The sequence below is a fragment of the Dermacentor silvarum genome, chromosome 9, assembly GCF_013339745.2.
Source record: "Dermacentor silvarum isolate Dsil-2018 chromosome 9, BIME_Dsil_1.4, whole genome shotgun sequence".
In the NCBI taxonomy this organism is placed as follows: domain Eukaryota; kingdom Metazoa; phylum Arthropoda; class Arachnida; order Ixodida; family Ixodidae; genus Dermacentor; species Dermacentor silvarum.
This window is the reverse complement of record NC_051162.1, coordinates 166986607-167007857: the sequence shown is the minus strand read 5'-3', so window position 1 is coordinate 167007857 and position 21251 is coordinate 166986607. Positions and strand designations below refer to the sequence as shown.

The 21251-nt window shown below is 46.2% G+C and overlaps 1 protein-coding gene across 1 annotated transcript in view; it reads left to right on the top strand.

Moving 5' to 3' along the window:
- Positions 1 to 3889: 3889 nt before the first annotated feature.
- LOC119464060 (parafibromin) overlaps positions 3890 to 21251 on the top strand; it is a 64665-nt gene continuing 47303 nt past the window's right edge. Inside the window, exons 1-2 of the mRNA XM_049655482.1 lie at positions 3890 to 4056; positions 4526 to 4631. Of these exons, the coding sequence (XP_049511439.1) occupies positions 3911 to 4056; positions 4526 to 4631 (252 nt within the window). The 5' untranslated portion in view covers positions 3890 to 3910. The remainder of the gene's footprint in view (positions 4057 to 4525; positions 4632 to 21251) is intronic.

Here is a 21251-nt window from a genome sequence, read left to right as displayed (position 1 = left end):
GTGCAAGGCAACGGGGCTGATTTTTTCAAAGCATTGGGGTTTAGGGACAGTGAAGGCAAAATAGACTTTAAGCGGGTAGAAATAACCAAACAGAGTTTATCTGATTGGTGGATAAAATTAAGGCAGGGGTGAAATTTCACCCACCACAAAGTACAAATTATGTTTATAGCCATGGCTAGGTGGCGTATGCCACCGCCCGATTTAAAGGGTTCAGCCTCATCCATCCATCCATCCATCGCCGGCGCGCCGGTGGCGCCTTACAACGGCCGCCCGGTGCCTTATAACGCAACCAAAAAGTGTTCTGTGCAAGCATCATGGAGGAAGTACCTCCATGGCAAGCATGATGTCGCTGTTGTTGATGTAAAGGGCCGACCGTCACGGTGACACGGACATTTTGTTACGATGGGTTGTGCAAAAAAGGATTGCCGTAGTCGAATGTGAAAATGTATACACAAATAAAATTGCAAATAAAAACGGCTATATTTGGCTACGAAATATTTTGCACTTTTATTCTGTTTGGCTACATTTGGGCTACAACTTCTCTAGCTTTTGGCTACGCGGCCTCGTTGGACCTGGCAACACTGCTACCGCGCAAGCTTTCCCCCCCTTTCTTTCCTTCCTTCTTTTTTTTCTTGTCTTCTTTTGAAGTATTGACAGGGAAAAAAATTTCCACGTACGGCTTATACGGCCAAAGATTAGCATATAGAATGACTAACTAAAACTGTTTTCGGTGCTCGAGGTCCTACTGCAATAAATGACACCGTACCAATTACTCCGCACTCTGTTACGCGAGGAAGGCGGAAACCTGAATGGAATGTTGCGCTGCAGTTTACTGCTTTTTTATTCTATAACAATGCTTTCCGCAAATCTGAGTACAAGGCGCCGGATGGGGCAGGTATGCTGTATACTTGTTTGAAGCGGCAAGCAGGAAGGTTACATGTGTTTCTCCGTCTGTGTTTCGCAAGACCTACTGATGGAAAAATATATGCGCAACAATACACACGAGAGATACATGCTGCTCAAAGAACGAGAAAAATATTTGTTCTCCAAAGGGAACCGTACAATAACGTTGTAGAATGAAAGCCGACACTGCGGCCGCAATGCACGCGCACCACCCAGCGGCATTAAAAAATAAAATAAAATAAGGAATAGAAAGCAAGGAGTTCTTAAGGCATAAACAAGGAGGTTATAAAAAAACTTCTGGAGTGGAGATCCCCTATGCGCGCCCATGCGACCGGCTGAAGCCTGGAAAACCGGTTGGCGGCCATCTTGCTCCAGGCAAGAACGAGCGCTGCTTGCGCGCTGGTAGCGTAACCAGTGCGATTTCGTGGTGGCGTTTTATGATTAAAGCGGGAGAATTACTATTATTTATTTAGCGCAGATGTTTTTTTTAATGCGACAGCCTTTTATGCATACCTCATGGTGGGGTGTCCGTCTCAAGGCCGTTTCAAAACCGTGCTGTTGACACGAAATGATCCTCTTAGGATAAGAGGGGATAGCGCGCGCAATACCACTATTAAGTATACAATATTAACTAAGCATGTGAACTGCAGTAACAATGAATATAGATAGGTGAATGAAGTGTGTTGAGACTGTAATAATGTTGAATTAGGAGTAAATAATCGTGGATTAAAGGGGTTTAGCTGGGTGATAGGAGTTCAACGAAAGGTATTGATGGGAAGAACACGCGGTGCTGGGCTAGTTGATGATGATGGGAAAGCCACATTTAACATTCTAAAAGTGATTACGCGATTGAACTGAGGCGATAATGCGTGCACAGAGAGGTGAATTAGGCGAATTTAGAGTGACTTTTTGCTGAAAGAATTGTGACGAAATAAAGTGACGAAGACTCCGTAAAAGAAGCGGAAAGCGGCCGTCGTATCATTGAATTAGCGACGCTAGGGCTTTCATGTCGCCTAGTTCTATCATCAGGAATCCCCCGTAATCTTTGTCATGTCAGGCTAAGGACAAATGCACAAGGCAGATGTTAACGCAAGAATACGTGGGCTGAAGCTGTAACGCGTTTCATGCGCATCAGCTTGCCACATTACCGAAGTGACACGAAGTACAAGGTGAAATCAGTAAAGTGGTAAATAAATTTTTATTATGTCCTGGCTATTTTGATAAAAACAAGCATAAAACAACATGGTGGAAAAAAGGAATAAAATATTGCATAACTACCTGGTGTATCACAGTGTATACTACAGGAAAACAATACCAAACAGGCATACATAAAATGCAAACACATGAAAACAAACATATTTTTGGCTGAGCAAAAACAAAAAAATTGCACCAATGCCCAAAGTTAAAGGCATGCTGATAATGTCACTTCTTAAGGCACACGGTTCAGTAACTACGAATAATGGCTTTTAAATATTGTAAAGATCGTGAGTCCGCAATAGACGAATTTGTATGAACTCTGATTTGTATAGAGCTTTACACGACGGCATGCAACAGCAACTTGATCTCCGAAAACAGTAATATTCGCGATCCATCCTAAGTTAAATTACGCCGAGATAGGATACCTATGGCTGCACAAGAACTGTTGTTGCTCCAGGCACATATCGTGTTGTTACACACACCATATGTGACTGGCAATACTCTTTATTTGCCAGTTAGGTCAGTTATTTTCTTGTTTTGATGCGAAACAGTTGCGTGCCACGCTTATAAACAGTCAACTTGTGAGACGCAGCTACGACGTCCGTCAGGTCTGTGAGCTGTATCATTTTATATAAATAAGTAGTAAATAATTGCTCTCGACATGCGGAATCTCATATGCAAGCGCACCGGAAATATATACGAACAGCAAGCATTTCTTACGAACTCGCTTTTTTATGCAGATGTGCGGAGAACACTAGAAAAATGGTTGGAGTGCTGCCCTGTCGCAGCCTTGTCGTTTGACCAGACCTGTCAAAACAATCCTCTTCAAAGTGCACCGAGCAAAGAACATCCGAATCTTTAGGCGCCCAGCCATCTCTGCGAACAGCGGGCTGCCATGCGTCACGCAGCGCTTTCTCTTTCGGGAACCTGTCGCACAAACATGCAGAAAAAAGCTTGTTTCAGCCTATATTAGCCAATTAAAAGTAGATTTCATGTACAACAGCGCTCCTCGACGGAGATAGTGCACAGCAATGGTCGAGCGATTGAAGGCTTTTTCGCACTACATATACACGTGAAACGTTACTCCTGACTTTTGCTTCGCACGATTCGTGCGACGCAGGCGTTCACCATCCCGTTCAGCAGAGCTTGGATGTTCCCTTACAAACGCAGAACTACCGCTCAGTAGACCGTAACTAAGCACTATAAATGCCGCAACTGCCGAACTATCGCAAGGGCCCAAGCGGCACAGCTGCGTTTTCTGCCCGGAGCAATATGGCGGTCGCCGGCGTCAGCCGCGGCGCGGCATCTCCACTCCAGAAGTTTTTTTATAACCTCCTTGGGCATAAATACATGTCATATGCAATTATTAACACCATTTGAGCGGTCTGAACGCAAATATTAGCGCGCGAAGTAGTACGATTGACCCTGCCGAGCTGTATCGCCAGAAGTTTCCAACGGCGAGACCTTGATGCGACCCAACCCACTTCTACGGTACCACTTCGATCGCAGCGCTGCCACAGTATTTTTCCACATCGGGCGCCTCACTGCAAAGCATGCGCCGACCCAGCCACTCATCCCACTCGACCGTATGATCGCTCGAGGAGAGACCGCAAGTCATGCCTCCGGGATCGCAACAAACGCCACTGTAATCTCGGAAGCAGGGTGAACCGATTTAGGTTTGGAGCGGTCGCCGCAGGTAGCGCTCGCAGCCGAACACGGTGAAGAGGGGGAAAGAGGAGAAGGGCAGGAAACAGCTTTTCGGCTCACGCGGCAGGCATCTTCTGAAGTAGGCATTCCTCGCTTGCAGCCAATGCCTCCTGCAGCAAATATGGATCCCTTGAGCCTGCTCCGACAGTTCAATATCACGAAAAAGGATATCTCAGAGAGCAACTCGCATTTATTCTTTGGCGAGTACTCCTGGCCGAAGACTGTAAAGACCAACTACCTCGTGTGGGGGTGAGTGCTGGGTAAAACGCTCTCTTTTAAGGCTGGGAAGCACTTTATTTTTTCTGTCGAGGCTTAGCCCGTGTGCTCCTGTTTGCGACTGGAATAGACAGCGTTTATATTCAATTCTGTCGGATTATTGAATACCTATCGCTGTTAGGTCTGGAATGGTGCCGTTCTAGATTGCGGAGACACAGTAATCGAAGCAGCGATTTGCCAGTAGTCAGTGCTGCATCCTGTGCGGCGGCATTAGGCACTACGTGGTACGCATATTGGCACAACCTGCACTTTATCGTACCGACAAACGCCTGACAGCGTGCTACCTTGGAGAAAATGCTTGCGCTAGGACGGTTAGGATGTAGCCTACGACACTTGTTTGGTTCGGCTGCAGCCAGCAGCACTTGTCGCGTAGAGTTCGCGGCGTCGAAGCCAGGGTTTCATTGGAAAGCCGTCTCACGATCCGTATATTTGTTGTTTCTAGGTCCGGAAGAGATGGGGCACCTCGGGAGTACTACACGCTGCAGTGCTTGCTCTTTCTACTCAGGAATGTGCACTTGCCTGACCCGGTGTACGTGCAACAAGCTGCGGTGAGTACCCCTTCGACACCGCTGGCCGTCTGCTCCGTCCGTCTCTTGTGCGCGTGCGTGCTCGTTCATCATCGGTACTCTAAATGCATAAGAACAGCCGTCGTTGCTCTTGTACATTCGGTTGTGCCACTAGCGTGTAATTTTGGATGAATTGCGCGTTACGTAATGAAGCCCTTCATGCGGTCTAGGGTTCAATGAAGGCTTGTCGCTGTCGAGGCACAGCCTTCCTGCATCCGTGCGCCACTGGAGTGCCTGTGTTTAGTTCGGGTATAGTGAACTAGATAGGGGTAGTGGGTCGAGGGAGTGCGGATAAGGGCAGCGCCGGCGAGGCGAAACACACGGAAATATTCGCGCGCCGTGGCGCGGCGCCACTGTGCCTTTCACCTGAAGCCGCATCCCCGCCGCACGCGTCCAGACAGGTGCCGACGTGTTTACCGATTGTAGTTGCACGTGCGTGGTTTTGTTGGCGGCGTGTGCGCGTTGATTTGGATGAGATAGGGAGACCTCGGCAAAAGAAGTATTGCTTTGCGCCTGGTTGTAAGACTGGGTACAGCAGAGTGAAAGATGCCCTGAAGTTTTCTCTGTTCAGTGTCCCCGAGGATGAAGAAATGCGCCTGACATGGGAGCGGAATCTACGCCACAAGGACAAGCCGCTGGATGCCACTGACGCCGTATGCGAGCTTCATTTTGAAGGAAAGTGTGTACTTAGAGAATACGTACAATGATCGAAGGCAAATAGGTACGTACACCACGCGGAAAGCCCTCTCTCTCGACAGACGCCGTGCCCATGATTCTGCTTAATCTGCCCATGTACCTTTCGGAAAATCCATCGCGCGAACAGTCCACAAGAAAAAGGGCTGCCTTACATCTCCATGGCAACCAGACAAAAAGGCGGTGCCTGCAAGAGGACGACCTGCAGACCAGTGAAACTGTGAACATAGGTGACGGCGCTGAAAATAGCGCCTTTGTGCTGAATGAAATTCCCAAACCCAGTGAGCATTGGGCACTGCTCACGTTTCCGAACTATGATGGTGTTGAGCATGTTTTGCCTTCGTTGGAGAGTGAAAAAAAGACTGTCGGCGTTGAGAAGACTGTGCTGATGAACTACGGCGAGAGCCCTAGTGCAGTAATTTGCCGCACGTACATACGAAAGACGCTCGTATGTGTCACGGACAATGGACGAGGCAAAGCAGGTGCTGGAGGTAGCACATTCATTGCAAGTTTGCAAGGGAGCAGGCAGGTTGGAACCCCACGGCGACAGGGCTGAGAGTCACTATTGCCAGTACATTGTCTCTCCTGAAGTACTTGGCAGAGAATGTAGGGTTCAAGTACTTGGTGACTGCTCGTCTCAGCACCGACTCCGTAGAGCACATGTTTGGCATTATCCGCCAGTCCAGCGGCTGTAATGCCCACCCCTCGCCAGATCAGTTTTTTATCACAGTGAACTGTTTGTCATTTTACAACATCGCAAGGAGTGTGGACGGTGCAAATGGCACCCCAGATATCATAAATGCACTTCTCAGCGTGGACGATAAAACTCCCAACATTTCTCCAGTGTTGATGAGCTGCTCGCCCAAGGGAGGTTAGAAGAAGCTGAAGAGTCTCTAGCCACAGTAGAAGCTCCCCGTGCTAGCCACTCATCATTAGTGATGGAGAGGAGTGACTCGCGGCTAATATATTACGTAGCAAGCTACGTAGCAAGAAAGTGTGTCCTAAAACTTGACTGTTGTTTATGTGAGCTCATCCTCCTCGTCAGGCGAACAGAAGCCACACCTGTTACCCTCAGAGTACACTGAGCAGTGTGACTGGGGTGGACTTTTGTATCCTTCGCAAGATTTGCACTCATTTAGTGAAGCTCTTGAGAATATATTCACAGAATGCTTAAGCATTTTAGAGCTGCACACGAACAGCATCTGTGGTGTTGTGGCTCTTGTAAAGAGTAATTTCCTTTGCTCTGATGGTGTTGGATGCGACGCTCACAAGGAAGAAGTAAGCATGCGATTTTTTCTATGTCCTCACGCGACTCCACTTCTTCAAAAGGTAACAGCTCGAGAAGCGCAAAGCCACAGAGAGCTAAGCACCTTAAGCTGAGCAGGACGACCTAGGGGCCTGGTTTTGTTTTGACGCCGCTTTTGTGATCTGAGCGTTTGTCCTTAATAAAATGGTTTCGTACCGTCCTTCAGAGCCTCTCTCTCTTTCTTGTTTTTTTTTTTTTTTTTGCAATCACGTCCCCGGCGGTACCCTTTTCGGTGTACTGGTACACCCGTTCATTCCGAGTAGCGACGCGTAGTTCCGCTAACTTTCTCATACGCGGATTTGTACCTAAAATCCCATGGTTGGGAGCTTTAGGGACAAAAATACTTATTTACACAAAGGTGGTTGCTTGGGCTAGTTGGTAATCCATGGTAAAAAACGATATCCAGCGCGAAGGATAGGAACTGAGAGAGACGAAACGCACTGCGCTGTGTGTGTGTCGTCTCTCAGCCCTTGTCTTTCGTGCTGTACATCGTTTTTTACTGTTTATTCACTATAGACAACACTGTAGAAATATAATTATTCTCCTTTTGCTGACACTGAGCAATGTAAGCATTCAGGAGTCAAGCATGAGCTTCAGATGTATCGTACTCTTCCGATGAGTGTGCGGCGAATAAGCGCGCACTGCGGGGCGGTTCAGGTGAAAGGCGCAGCAGCGCCGCCTGCCGGTTTCCGTGCAAACGACCTCGGCTCCCGGATCGCCCTCGTCCCACTACCCCTATCTAGTTCACTTTAGTTCGGGTGCGCTTACAAAATGGGCATCTGTAGCAGTACAAGAACGCACCGCCAGCGAAGCTGTTGACATGCATTGCCAGTGGCGTAGCCGAAAATTTTGCTCGGGGGGGGGGGGGGGTTGGCGTTGCAGCGCGGCCACCTCCTTCTAGAATTTGTCGAGGGATCAAATGCATGAATAATAACTGCATTGCCAATGCCATTGTATATTAGATGCTGCAATTGAATTATTCAATGCTACGCCCTGTCAAGTAAACTATGGATTTTTTCATAAAAGAATATATTCGTATGTCTCAAAACTTGTGGCAGGAATAACTGCTATCAATGTGTCCACGTTTTTTTATTGTCTATTTAATAGGTAAACAAAATATCGCACGAATTTTAGAACTATACTAGTTCGAAACCAGCAAAGCAGTGCATGCAGCTGATATGAAAAACGTAAAGGCCATGAAAAGAACAAGTTGAGGACAAATATTTTGATGAATCTTTGTCATTCCAGAACCTTGTTTACATTTTTGTACATATGCAACGGCCATGGAAAAACCTCAATGACGCTGTGCTTCATTGCAATAGATTGCGCAGGAGCAGCTCTTAACGGTCGTGTGTTGTAATTACACCTAGATAAGTCTCAACAGTGAGTACATATATTCTGCAAAATATACATTAGAAATGCGAATAGAGAATGAAATATACAAATGCGAAGATACAACTTGATAAAGTGTGGGGACACCACAGACCCGAGCACACGAGGGTTGAACCCTCCCGCGTGTAGCCGAGCGCAGCTTAGCAGTGTCTGGGGAAATAGGGATCCTGGGGGTTGAGCCAATGCCGGGTGTTTGGACCTTTAAGGCCCCCTGGCGGAGGCAACACAGCTCTTCGGCCTCTGCTTTACATAGACGGCACCTCCAGACTGACCCACCTGGAGGAAATTGGCAGTCGCCTTTTCCTGTCCCCCTCTTCAATCTTTTGTCTTTTTCTCTTACTTTTCCACCTGTCCTGTCTTCTACTCACTTCTCACTTCCGAATTTCTGGGCAAGTGTGTGAGTAGCCAACCTAGGTTATTTCATATTCGGTTATAGTGGTGACATACAGCTAGTGTCTGCAGGTCCTGCGTTTACAGGCATGGAGTCCTACTAGGGACGGAGACCCCTAGTAGGACTCCATGGTGGGTGGCTGGCGTTTCTGCCAAAACATGAACATTCGCATGGCTAGTTCTTTTCCCGCACTTTCTGATCGCCCAAAAGAGGGGGCACACCGATGAAGTATTTAAATTTTTTGGCCACCAAATTGAGAACTTTCCACGATACCACGTGGTGCATAGTGAGAAAACTGACAAGTCCGTGAGAGTGATCTCACCCTTTATTGTTGCAGACTCTGACAGAAACTATAGGACCAGGTTACAAGGCGACGAAGATGGCCAGCGGTGACCTCCTTCCAGAACTCCGCGATAAGAAACATGATAAACTACAGAATCTAGTGTTGTTTGGAGATTTTCCTGTGACTGTGACCCCGCACCGCACCATGAACACCACCCGCGGTGTTATTTCTGATGACATGTTGGAGCTCACTGATGATGAACTTCTGGAAGGATTTAAGAAACAAAATGTTTTGGCTGCAAAACGAATCAAGATGATGGTAAAGAGATTCAGACAAAACACATAATTCTTACTTTTGGTTCAAGTGTTCTACCCGAGACCATTCAGGCCAGATACGTCAAAATAGGTGTCAGGCCATACGTGCCAAACCCGGTCCGATGCTTCAAGTGCCAAAGATTCGGCTACAGCTCGCAGAACTGTCGAGGCCGTCTGACATGTGATAAATGTAGTGCCTTGGAACACACATCTGAATTGTGTGCAAACTGTCTGCTGTGTGAACTGTGATGGGGAGCACGCCGCATACTTGTGGTCCTGCCCATCTTGGAGGAAAGAAAAGGAAATTGTGAAAGAGAATATTTCATTTAAAGAGGCACGAAGGCGGGTGACCTACCTGTCTAAAACCAGCTTTGCCGATGTGGCGCGTCAGGGGGCAGCGTCACAACGGCCTCCGGCTGCTGTCCGGCTCACACGTAGTGAGCCGGCAGTGACGCCATCCGTCCCCTCGGCGGCTGCGGCTACCGCTGCTCCGCCATCTCAAGAAGGGGCCATCGACCTCCGGGCTCGTGGCCTCAAAGGTCTTGTCCATCGAGACGAGGCCCTCACGTCAAACACTGCGCTCGCAAGAGTGCGTGTCCAGTGCCTCGCAAGAGCCGATGGACACAACAACTGGTCAGACGGCGCCGCCAGCGCCTAAGGAGCTCCGCGAATCTCGCCATCGCTCCAAAAAAGAAAAACCCCACATCACAGGGCCCGACAAGGGTTCTGTAAGCTAATTTACAGTCCCTTCACACACAGCAGAATATTCTTTTTCAATATGGACACGCAAATATTGCAATGGAACGTTAGGGGACTTCTCCATAACCTCGATGACGTTAAAGAGCTTCTTCATAAATATAGTCGAGGGTGCTGTGTGTCCAGGAGACGCATCTGAAATCAGGAAACACAAACTTTCTAAGGCAATACGCCATTTTTCTCAAAGACCGTGATGATACTACCGCCTCGTCAGGCGGTGTCACTATAATTGTCGATAAAGGTGTTGCCTGTCAGCAATTAAACCTCCAAACTTCCCTTGAAGCAGTTGCTGCCCGAGCAGTACTGTTCGGTAAACTAGTCACGGTTAGTGAGATTTAAATCCCCCCTAGCTATCAACTTTCCAAGACAGTTTCAAAATTACATAAATGAACTTCCGCCGCCATACATAGTTAGAGATTTGCATGCACATAACACTTTGTGGGGAGACTCGTGATGCGAGAGGGCGCCTAATTGAAAACTTTGTTTTCTTCAGGTGCATCAATACTTAACCAGAAAGAGCCAACGTATTTCAGCGTTACACATAAAACATACTCATCCATTGACTTAAGTATAGTATCAAGTACACTAATACTGTACCTGGAGTGGTCTGTTCTCAAGAACCCCTTCGGGAGCGACCACTTCCCTATTATGTTAAACTCAACGAAACAAGATGGATGCTTGCCAAGTTTTCCTCGATGGAACGTGGACTCGGCCAACTGGCAACTGTTCCGAGAGCTCACATGTTTAGCTGGCGATGACATTGTCGATTTTAATGTAGACAATGCTGTGGCATATCTAACATGTTTTATTATTGACGCTGCTACGAGATCTATTACGCAAACTAATGGACTGACTAAGAAGCGTCGCATCCCATGGTGGAACGATGAATGTAGGAAAGCACGCAAAAACCAAAACAAAGCTTGGGGATTGCTTTGCAATTCTCCAATCACCAAAGACCTCGATTAATTTCAAGCAGGTTAAGTCACAAGGCTGAAGAACCCGTCGACGTGCAAAAAGAGAGAGTTGGGAGAGGTACCTCTCTGGCATAAATTCTTACACACATGAGGCGAAAGTATGGCATAGGGTGAATAAATTGAAAGGCTGGGAGTCTAATCCTCTACCCTTAGTAAGTACCCAAGGCCTGGAAGATCAAGCAGATTGTCTGGGCGAACATTTTCAATATGTCTCCAGTGCCTCTCATTACACACAAACATTCATGAGCTTCAAAGAACGTGCAGAGCGACAGCCCGTTAATCAGAAATGTGCTCGAAATGACGATTACAACCGCTCGTTTAGTTTAGCTGAATTTAAAACTGCTCTCGCTTGTTGGAACAGCTCAGCACCAGGTGCTGACCGTATCATGTATGAAATGATCAAGCACCTACACCCTGAAACACAAAAGACACTCCTCTCTTTTTAATGTCGTGGGCTGCTGGGTACATTCCATCTTCTTGGAAAGAAGCTATAATCCCCGTACTTAAACAAGGCAAGGATTCGTCCTTACCTAGTAGTTAATAGCCTTGACAAGCTGTCTGTGTAAGCTCTTCGAAAAGATGATTAACCGGCGCGTTGTCTATCTCCTAGAAACCAACGGAATACTAGATCCGTACCAGTGTGGCTTCCGAGAAAGTAGGTCGACTACAGACCACCTTGTCCGTATTGAGGGGCCTTCATACAGTTTTTTTCTCTGTATTTCTTGACTTAGAGAAAGCGTATGACACCACATCGCTTCGGTATTATCCGAGACCTATCCACTATGGGTGTCTGCGGCAATATGTTGAGTACTATCGAAAGCTACCTTTCTAACTGTACCTTTCGTGTAAGGGTGGGTCGGGCCTTGTCGAGGTCTTTCACCCAGGAAACTGGTGTCCCGCAAGGCGGTGTGCTTAGCTGCACACTGTTTATTGTTAAAATGAACTCTCTACGGACGGCTATCCCATGAACAATGTTGTACTCTGTATATGTAGATGATGTCCAGATTGGTTTTAAATCGTGCAACCTTGCTATCTGCGAATGACATGACCAGCATGGCTTAAGTAAAGTAGCTATATGGGCTTACGAAAATGGCTTTAAGTTGAGCCCACAGAAAAGTACAAGTCCTTTTCACAAATAAGAGAGGAATAGTACCAGATCCGGCTATTCAGCTCTTTGGTAGTACATTACCTGTAACCACTGAGCACAAGTTCCTGGGAATTGTGTTGGACTCAAAACTGACATTCATGCTGCATATCAAATACTTTAGGGCTAAATGCCTGAAAACTATGAACTTGTTGAAGCTTCTATTGCGTACAACATGGGGCAGTGACAGGAAATGTATTTTGAACTTGTATAGATGCTTTGTCGGCTCACGACTTGACTATGGTGCAATAGTGTATCAGTCTGCTGCACCCAGTGCTTTAATGATGTTGGATCCCGTTCACCATTTGGAAATCCGACTTGTGACCGGGGCCTTCAGGACAAGCCCCGTACAAAGCCTTTATGTAGAAGCAAACGTGGTCGCTACACCTTCAGAGGTCTTGTGCCAGTTTTACATATTTCCTGAAAACAAATTCAAACCGTTCACATCCTACGTATTCTTCCATAAACGATACATGTGCCACACTATTTCATAATCGACCTAAAGCGAAGCCGCCCGTCTCACTACGTGTGAGAAACATTGGTGATGAAATGGGTATTTCATTACTTGGGGGGAACATAACCTAATGACTCTAGGAAAACTGCCACCGCCGTGGCAGTGGCAGCTGGTAGAATGTGACACATCGTTTATTGAAGTCACAAAACATGCACCACATGCACACATTCAAATGCACTTTTTAGAATTAAAGTCGAAGTACTCCTGCCCTGAATTTTATACGGACGTGCCAAAGTCGCATGCTGGCGTCTCTTATGCAGCAGTTGGTCCGTCCTCGGAATCCAATGTACTCCACCCCCAAACAAGCATCTTTACTGCAGAAGCTTATGCAGTACTATTCGCGGTGAAACACAGAGAGATTGAAACTACAAAAGGCAGTAATATTTATCGACTCTTTAAGCATCGTTAAAGCTTTGATGTTGCCACAGAAAAACAAAAACACTAATTACCAACCTCTATTCACTCATCTGCTCTGTCTATGCATCCAAACAACTCATAATATGCTGGGTGCCTGCGCATAGAGGCATCGAGGGTAGTGTTCTTGCCGACAATGTTGCCACGTCTATAAAAACGAAAGGTGGCACCTCTTCCTTAGCTATTCCTGCCACAGATTTCAAACCTTACCTCCGGAAGGAACTGAGGAGATATTGGCAAAGCATGTGGGACAGCGAAACACTCAATAAACTCCACATAATTAAGCCCAACCTAGGAAATTGGCAGCCTATAACAAAAATACGACAAACTGAGGTTATTTTTTGACGTCTTAGAATCAGCCACACTTTCGGTACACACTCATACTTGTTGATTGGTGATGAACCACCTGTCTGTGGTAAATGTGGCGCTACCTTAATGGTCCTTCACGTGTTAATCGAATGTCATGAACTAGAGACTCGCAGGAAAAAACTTTTATTTACTATGCCGTGAAGAAGTTCCACTACACCCAGCAATGTTCCTTGGCAATGAACCACTCTGACGTTAAATCAACCTTAGCTTTTTTAAAGGATGCAGGTGTACTGAATGTTATACATCTAAGTGATCCGTAGCATGGCCTCTTATCAGAGGCTGCTGCTGCGGAAATAGTATTAGGAGCACATGCCTTCAGGTTCTTGCGCTCAAGGACCCGGGTAAGGCAACAGTGCTACTTCCATATCTTTACATTTTTATCTTCTATTTCGCTTCGCCTCGTATATATTTGATGGTCATAGCATACCTCACTTTTTACACATATAGCATATATACTTGACGCACTCACACATTGTTAACTCATTGTATCGTGTATGGCGCTCTTTGGCCAGAACTGGCCCTTGCGCCATTAAAACGAAATCATCATCACAACTTGATAAAGGGCAAAAAAGTTGCTGGAAACAAAGTTCACTGCTGTATACACAAAACCTCACGACAACATATTTAAGTATACGTATAAGTCTCCAATAAATCTAAGTATTTAAGCAAACGGCACTGTATATATTGCATCAAACAAGACAAATAAACATGTTGCGCAGTCACAGATAGTAAACTTTTGCATGGAAAGACAGACGATCCAGGCAAGATTATACTATGATCGCAAAAATCGTGATGTGTACATGGGCCATGCGGCGCTTGCGACAGCACGATATGGGTAGAATAGAGGAATAATGTGTACGAAATGTGTAATTTAACTGCCTGCAGAGCGGCAATATATTCTGCACCCAAAAGTAAAGAAGGGTATTGCTTCGGTTCAAAAAAGAAGTAAAAACGGGTAGCTTAAAAGGAAAGAAATTACCAAACGAAAGCCACAGATGATGCGGCAAGTTTAACTCCCCATTATCCGAGTGTTTGTTGGGAAACGCCGCGTGGGCTGGGCTTTCAATAAGCAATGTCGATCAAAAATGGTTATTGATGTCCTCTTAATTTTTGTATTCGCATGATAATTTTGATCATGATGCTAACTGTTAGATAAACGGCAAGATTTTCTGCGGTTTTAAAAGCTAATAAACAGTCATACATTTTCATAATTACAAGTTCATGCACCTGAAGGAACAGAGCTTTTTACTTGCATTGATTTTTGCTGCTTCGCTATCTGAAGGACAAACTTCACTCGGCGGTGAAGTTTAGCGAAGCGGTCAATGACTTCGGACACGTTGATTCCGACTTCTCTGTGGGCGTATAGAAGCGCCAGCCTAAACCATGCGTTCCTTAGGCATTGCAGAGCGCAAGTAGTTTTTAGTGGTCTCATGTTAAAAAATATTCTCTCTACGCTGGCAGTGGTCACGGGAAGGGTGACTAGAATCTTCAGCAGTTTGTACACATTTACATGAACCTGCAGTCACAATGAGACAGGGCATCTATTCCGGTGCTGAAACCTAAAAACACTCCTTCGATGTCGTTGGCATCCTTGTTTAAGTACCTTGCACAAAGTAAGCTGTTCGATTCCAGCAATGTCCGTCATTTCGTCAGCAAGTATGGAGAAGCAGCCTGCAGCATTTACTTTTGCATGTAGGCTTTCTTTGATGTAGGCTTTCACCACAAATTTCAATAATTTTGTTTTGTACATCTGGGCTCAAATACGAGGCACTACTGGGGCAACATTTTTAATAGTTCTTCAAATATGCATCTCCACAATCAGCTCGCATGCGAAGAAGTGCTCTGAAAATAGCAGTATTTTCTGTGCAGGCTTTGCTTAAGTCCATACGACCACTGTCATCTTATGGCCATGGAAAGCCAGACCTTGTTGCCCGCAATAAAGAACTCCCTCAATAATCGGCCGTTAACCTTCTGTTTTCTCTTATATTACTTTGCCTGCCCTGGTCCTGCTGATTGATCATGTTGGGCACGCTTCCTGAAAATGTTTGGAGAAAATTATCAGCTAGCAGCTGACAGTCACGGTGATATTTAGTATTTCGTGTGTGTGGAAGATTGCGAGCGCATGCTTCCATTTCTGGAACGGCTTGGACGCGAGCGCTCCAGTGTGCGCGTGATGGCCGAAGTTTATAAGAACATTAAACTCATAATGTTCCAGAATTGAAAATCTAAAGCACGCCTTTGGAAATGTCAGTGTACCTTTAGCGTTATGTTTATGAGAACGTGATACCTTTAAAGTTTCTGAAGTGAAATCCATTCGCTCCGTAGATTCCGCGGCCGCTGCGATATGCCGCAACGCGCCCGCTCGCTATCAAAAAGCCATTGAAAGTTTGTGCTCGGATGGGGCTCCTTGCGTTATGTGACTCAAGATGCAAGAGCGTTGCGATAAAATCCAGCCCGAGTTTGCAATGTTCGTGCCAAAATGTCTTTTCGAGCGTGAAAAAGACATATAGACAAACTCCAGAATGATACCCGGCACCGGTGGTTGTTTTGGTCGGTGGTACATGCCATCGCGAAAAAATTTTGGAGGGGGCTGAACCCCATCAGCCCCCCCCCCTGTCTACGCCCTTGCCACACTCTAAAAACAGTTGCACCCTTTGGGGTGCATGTTTGCCACACAACAATAATCGTCATCTGTCGTGCTTGCGTTTCCTATCTTGAAAACTCTGCACCTGCTACTTTCCTGTCGAGAACGCTGTGTCACGCTGATAACGCTCTTGTCGTTCGTGACCGAGAAGTGCCGGGTGCACAGCGTTAAAGAAAGGAAAGCCACGCAAGTCAGATGACGATTATTGTTCTGTGGCAAAAATACGCCCCAAAGGGTGCAACTGTTTTTAGAGTGCAGTTGCATAAGGTGTTTGCATGCTCGCTTGCGTGCTTGTAGAGGGTGTTCAAATATTTAGAATAACTTGCGGTATTCGGTTTGCTATTGGAAACAAAGGGGTATTGTTGAATTTTCCTGATGCTTTTTTATATTTTGCGAGTACTGTTCAGGTAATATATAGGCTGAGAATTTGGTTTTCCTGTGGTTTTGCACAGGGAGGCCACTGTGCACACTGAATAGCAAACAGAAGTTCATGCAAAGCCATTCGCATGGAAAATCTTAATAGCTTGCCACCATCATACCATATAATTATTTCAAGTCGGTTTCGTATAAAGCTTTTTCCGTATTCATATTACTCTGTTGGACTTTACTGTTTCTACTTAGAAAGTTGTACAATTATTCTTGTATTTAATACACATATGTTTGTAATGTATGCAATGTATGTGTAATCCATGCTATTGATACGTGTGTATACTATATTTATGATATGCTACCTTACCGTTGAGCAATGTATGGGTGGCAAGGCCTTAGTCAGGCAGAGCCTTATTTAGCCTTGCCATCCAAGGCCTTCACTGTGTCTGAACCAATGCTGTATAAACATGCTCTGAGCTCTATCCACCTTCTGAGTGGCTACTGACCGACCTAGAGCGATGGGAGGCTGCGGTGTTCAGCTCCGACCCAGCTGTCCAGAAACAGCTGTCCAGAAACAGCTGGTGGGCTAGGCTTTGCAAGTCGTCGAGCGCCACCAACTTCCAGCCACTTCACGTGACCAAGAGCCGGTCCAATATGTGTATATAACTATTAGGCTCCAAATATTTATTAAAGTTTTCACCACCATCATGCAAACATGAAGCATAATGTTGAATAATGAAAGAATAATGCTGGCATCACCAGTTTTACCATGCTTGGGCTGTCTGTCCCAATGGTGGCCAACATTTTGGGGGAAAGGGGATGATGTCCTTACATTGTGGAGTGGACACAGCTTGCAGCATACGCTACAGAGATGGCAAGCTAAGGGCGCATCCACACTGGCGATTGACTGAGGTTGCGTGACTCACGGCGACCTTTATTCATACTGCCAAATGCAACCTGCCTGTCGCCACACCGCAATGTCTCGTGAGTGTTCTGCTCCCATACTGCTGATTGGTTCTGTAGGTTTGCAACTGCAGTCACACAACTGAACAATCAAGTGTGAGAGACTCGCCCAAAGAAGTCACTTTTTGATCAAAGCGACCAGTTGCGCAATCCCTGAGTGGCCAGTGTGCATGAACCCCAAAGGCTGTGTGCTTGATATGCTCGAATGCAGTCGCAAACTTTAGGAAGATGGTTTACATCGGTTATTACCTAGCAGTTTTTTTCTGCACATGAACTCCAATTACTTGAAGATAATTAAATACATTCATCAATTTCATTATTCGATTTATCTAAATGTTGCCTCCTGAATTGTTCTGGCACCAATAGGCATTAGATTTAAATAACCTTAACAGTCATCAGCATTTCAGGGACAAATAATGAAGAATAAAGAAAAAATGCACTTCTGCCTGTATAACGTAAAACTATTCCAATCTGTTTTTATTCAAAATCCACCATTAATCCTCCGTGATAGGTCAGAATGGTTTGAGTCCAGCCCATATGGGCAGAGCCCGAGCCATTTTGACCTATCACGGAGGCTTAATGGCCAATTCGGAATAATACTGGTGTCACACGTACACTTCTGATCGTGATTGGGGCTGATTCAGATTGAGTGTTGCTACAAAGTCATTTGTGATCTCAATCTTGCGGGATCCAGATGTGGACGATCACGATTCAAGAATCGCGATCAGGCCCCTTGATCGCTATCGCAGGCTGACATCTGCACCCTCTAGCACAGTATTCTGAAAAACGTGAAAAAATGTAAAGGCAGCCTAATACAAATGTTTAAGCATCTTTTTATCAGCAATACTATGCTGCAAAATTTAAATAGTGTCCAAATTTAACCATATTCTGCAAATCTGAATTTGTAGCCAATGCATTATGCAGTTCTGAGAGTTGCCGTCGATCAGCAGATGGTAATAACTTGATCCGGATTGTTGGACCGTGTAGCAGAGACCACTGTTGATTGCAGTCAAGAAATCTGATCTGGATCGGCCTCGGTCACGATCAGAAGTGTTCGTGTGACACCGGTATAAAACATATTGGGGTAGTTTTACGTTATACTGGCCCTGATCTCTGTGTTAAAAATGTGTGCAAACTGATGAATTGTTAAATCATGACTACAATTGGTAGTGATCTATAGAGGCTGGAAATAATACTAAAGTTGAACACCAGAGTTTTGATTGAAAATGTCCTGTTTTTCTTTATTTGCTGTGTCCATAACCAATAATAAAGGGACCGACAACTGACCAAGACGTGTCTTGAGAGTTGGTGGAAACAAAAATAACATGTTCGCAGTTTAAGTACTGCTTCTAATTTTTTTTTTATTGAGACACGAAGTCATGAAAGACTGCAGGCCATGACACTCTATTGTAAAATTTAGTACTGGTGTTGTAGCCCCGCTACAGCATCACAGATTGATGTACATAAATGGGCTGTTTTTAAGTGTAGCATGCTTTTTTGTTTAAAAATGGGTTGGTTACATTTTTTCAGAGTTGGCACTTTTTAATGTAACGTAAGTTCACATGTTCAAGTGCCTTCACAGCAACGATTATAACAGAACTGTTACGTCCCTTGGTGCGCGACAGCATGCACATATGCTTTTGTGCTAGTGTATGAGTGCCCAGTGTCTTGTGGTCTCTCAGTGGGATACAAAATGCACGACTCAGTTTGTTGTGAAAGGGCGCCAGCCAGTGCTGCCAGAAGAACCACATGCCATCTGCGGATGTAAAAAAACGTGTATAAGCATCGTTCTGTTCTTGAAACCTTGGCGTAGCTTGGCTCAAGGCTTGACTTGGAAATGACAAGAGCAGTTTGACACAGAAAAGGACAAAAGCATGAAGATATTATTGTAAAAATAGCTTAACAATTCGGCCAGGCCAAATTTATTGTCAGCTTCTCTGTCATGCTGGCATATACAGTCGACGTCCGATTTCCCGGACCCTCAAGGGACCGCGAAAACGTCCGGAAAATCGGGCAGTCCGGAAAAACGAATGCACGTGAAAACGCACCTTTTTGGTAGGTATTTTTCGCTGACGGAGAGGGTCACGGCCGGAGTACAAGATTCTCATTGCTATTCAGCCAATGCATCGTTTAGGTGGCTCTGAAAAGAGCCGTTTATAAAAAAAAAAAAATACGACGTGGCCGGCGCTACCTCATAGGTCAGCACTTGGGCGCAAAGAAGTCGCTTATTTTCTTTTGCACGGTCCGCTTGCCCGCGATCGTGTCTGCCTCAATTGCAGTCAACGTCATGTTGCCGCTGTACACCGATGACAGTGTCATCAGTGCTCGCGTCAACTCCGAGCTCGTTGGCTGTGTAGGAGCTGGCTCTTCGTTCTCGGTGTCGGTGTCTCCGTAACTTGACGAATGATTTCGTCATCGGTCAACTCCGCACATAGCTCGAGGTCTTTGTCAGCGTCGGCGAAGCCCTCAAAGGTTATCCCGGCTGGAATCGACACGCCGGCAGCGCGCAGATCGTCGAAGGCAACGTCCGCAGATGGCAGTTCGTCAGTTCGTCCACGGAGGGCAGTTCGCGGATGGCAGTTCGTTCAAAGGCGCGGACGAAGACGAAGGAGCAGTCAGTGCCATCGCTGTAAACGGCGAATCCGCTCGACGAAAAGCGCAGCACGAAACAGCTAGGAACTCGGTGGATGCTGAAGGTCGGGAAACATGATCACTGAAGATAGCGCGCGGCAGCAAACGATCCACCGCAGACACGACCGCAGAGCTGGCAGAGCTGACAAAACAACACCATAGAATAAAGACCAACTTTAGAGAAGGGAAACTGTAGCTTCCACAGTGGTACGAAAATAAGAAGCGGCAGCGCATGGAACTCACTGGGGTACCCGACAGATGGCGCTGCTCAAACAGGAAGCGGAAATCGTATTTTTTTTGTGCAGAATTCAATATGGCCGTTTTTTACCGGTCGCGCACGCTGGTACGCGCCGCGCTCGCCCGGCTGGCGTTGCGGCGTGCCTTGCCGCTTAGCTTGTGCGTTCTAATTGCCAGGAGACCAAAGAGCCTCTACTGACGCCCATACAAACAAGCCACAAGTGATTGAACAGGACGTACGACTTTATTGGTCGAAGACAAGCAGTGCACCTTCTCGTACAAGAGCAGCAATAAAACTTGCATGTTGAGATACGCTGAAACAATAAATGCGAGCTCCTAAACTGTGCACTTTCGTCATCGCACATGGCGGTCCGGTAACGTGCGACAACCAGCAGCGCAAGCAGATGTTTGCACCGACAGTCACCGTTGAAGATTAGCAACTTGCATACCGAAGCTATCGGGTGACGCAGGCATCTGCTGCCGCACCCAACACAGCAACATGGACTACCGTGCGTTTTAGCATTACCTTCTTTCCAAGCTGCACGTTTATGTTTGTCTATCGGGGCCGCTAATATGTCACTGACACTCGGTGCCCCCTTTTCTCTCAATATGCACAAGTCGTTTTCGTGGGCATCACCTTCGGCAGCCACTTTTGCGGGCCTTTCCACCCAGGTGGCTATCAACTTAATACGCTTCCGATCATGTAAGCACGTATGCCAAATTGCGGCTCAGGAAGCCCACAAGCACAATTTGCCCACGGCTGCAGCAGGAAAGGGCGGAACGGGGAGCACAAATCACGGCACGGTGCGTATAAATTGGGAGTCTATGTCGCTGCGCAGACTGCAGGAGCAGGTGCTTACCTCGAGAGACTGCTTCCCAATGCAAATGACCAGGCCGTCACATCCAAGAAACGTAATACCGCGACCATAAACAAGTGAGATAACAGCAAAATGAGATTCCGCATTCAATCACCGCATAAGGGTCAGACAATACACTATACATTGGCTAAGATCCACGTGGTAACAGTGAGGAATGACGTACACGGGTCACTTAGGCGCATTCAGCAGTCCAACTACAGGCACAGTGCTTGTGCTTGCCTTCGTTGCACATGGTGGTCTGGTAACAAGCGACAACAAGAAACGCAAACCGATTAGGCAGCATATCCCACCTGTTTACACCGACAGTCATCGTTGAAGATAAGCAACTTG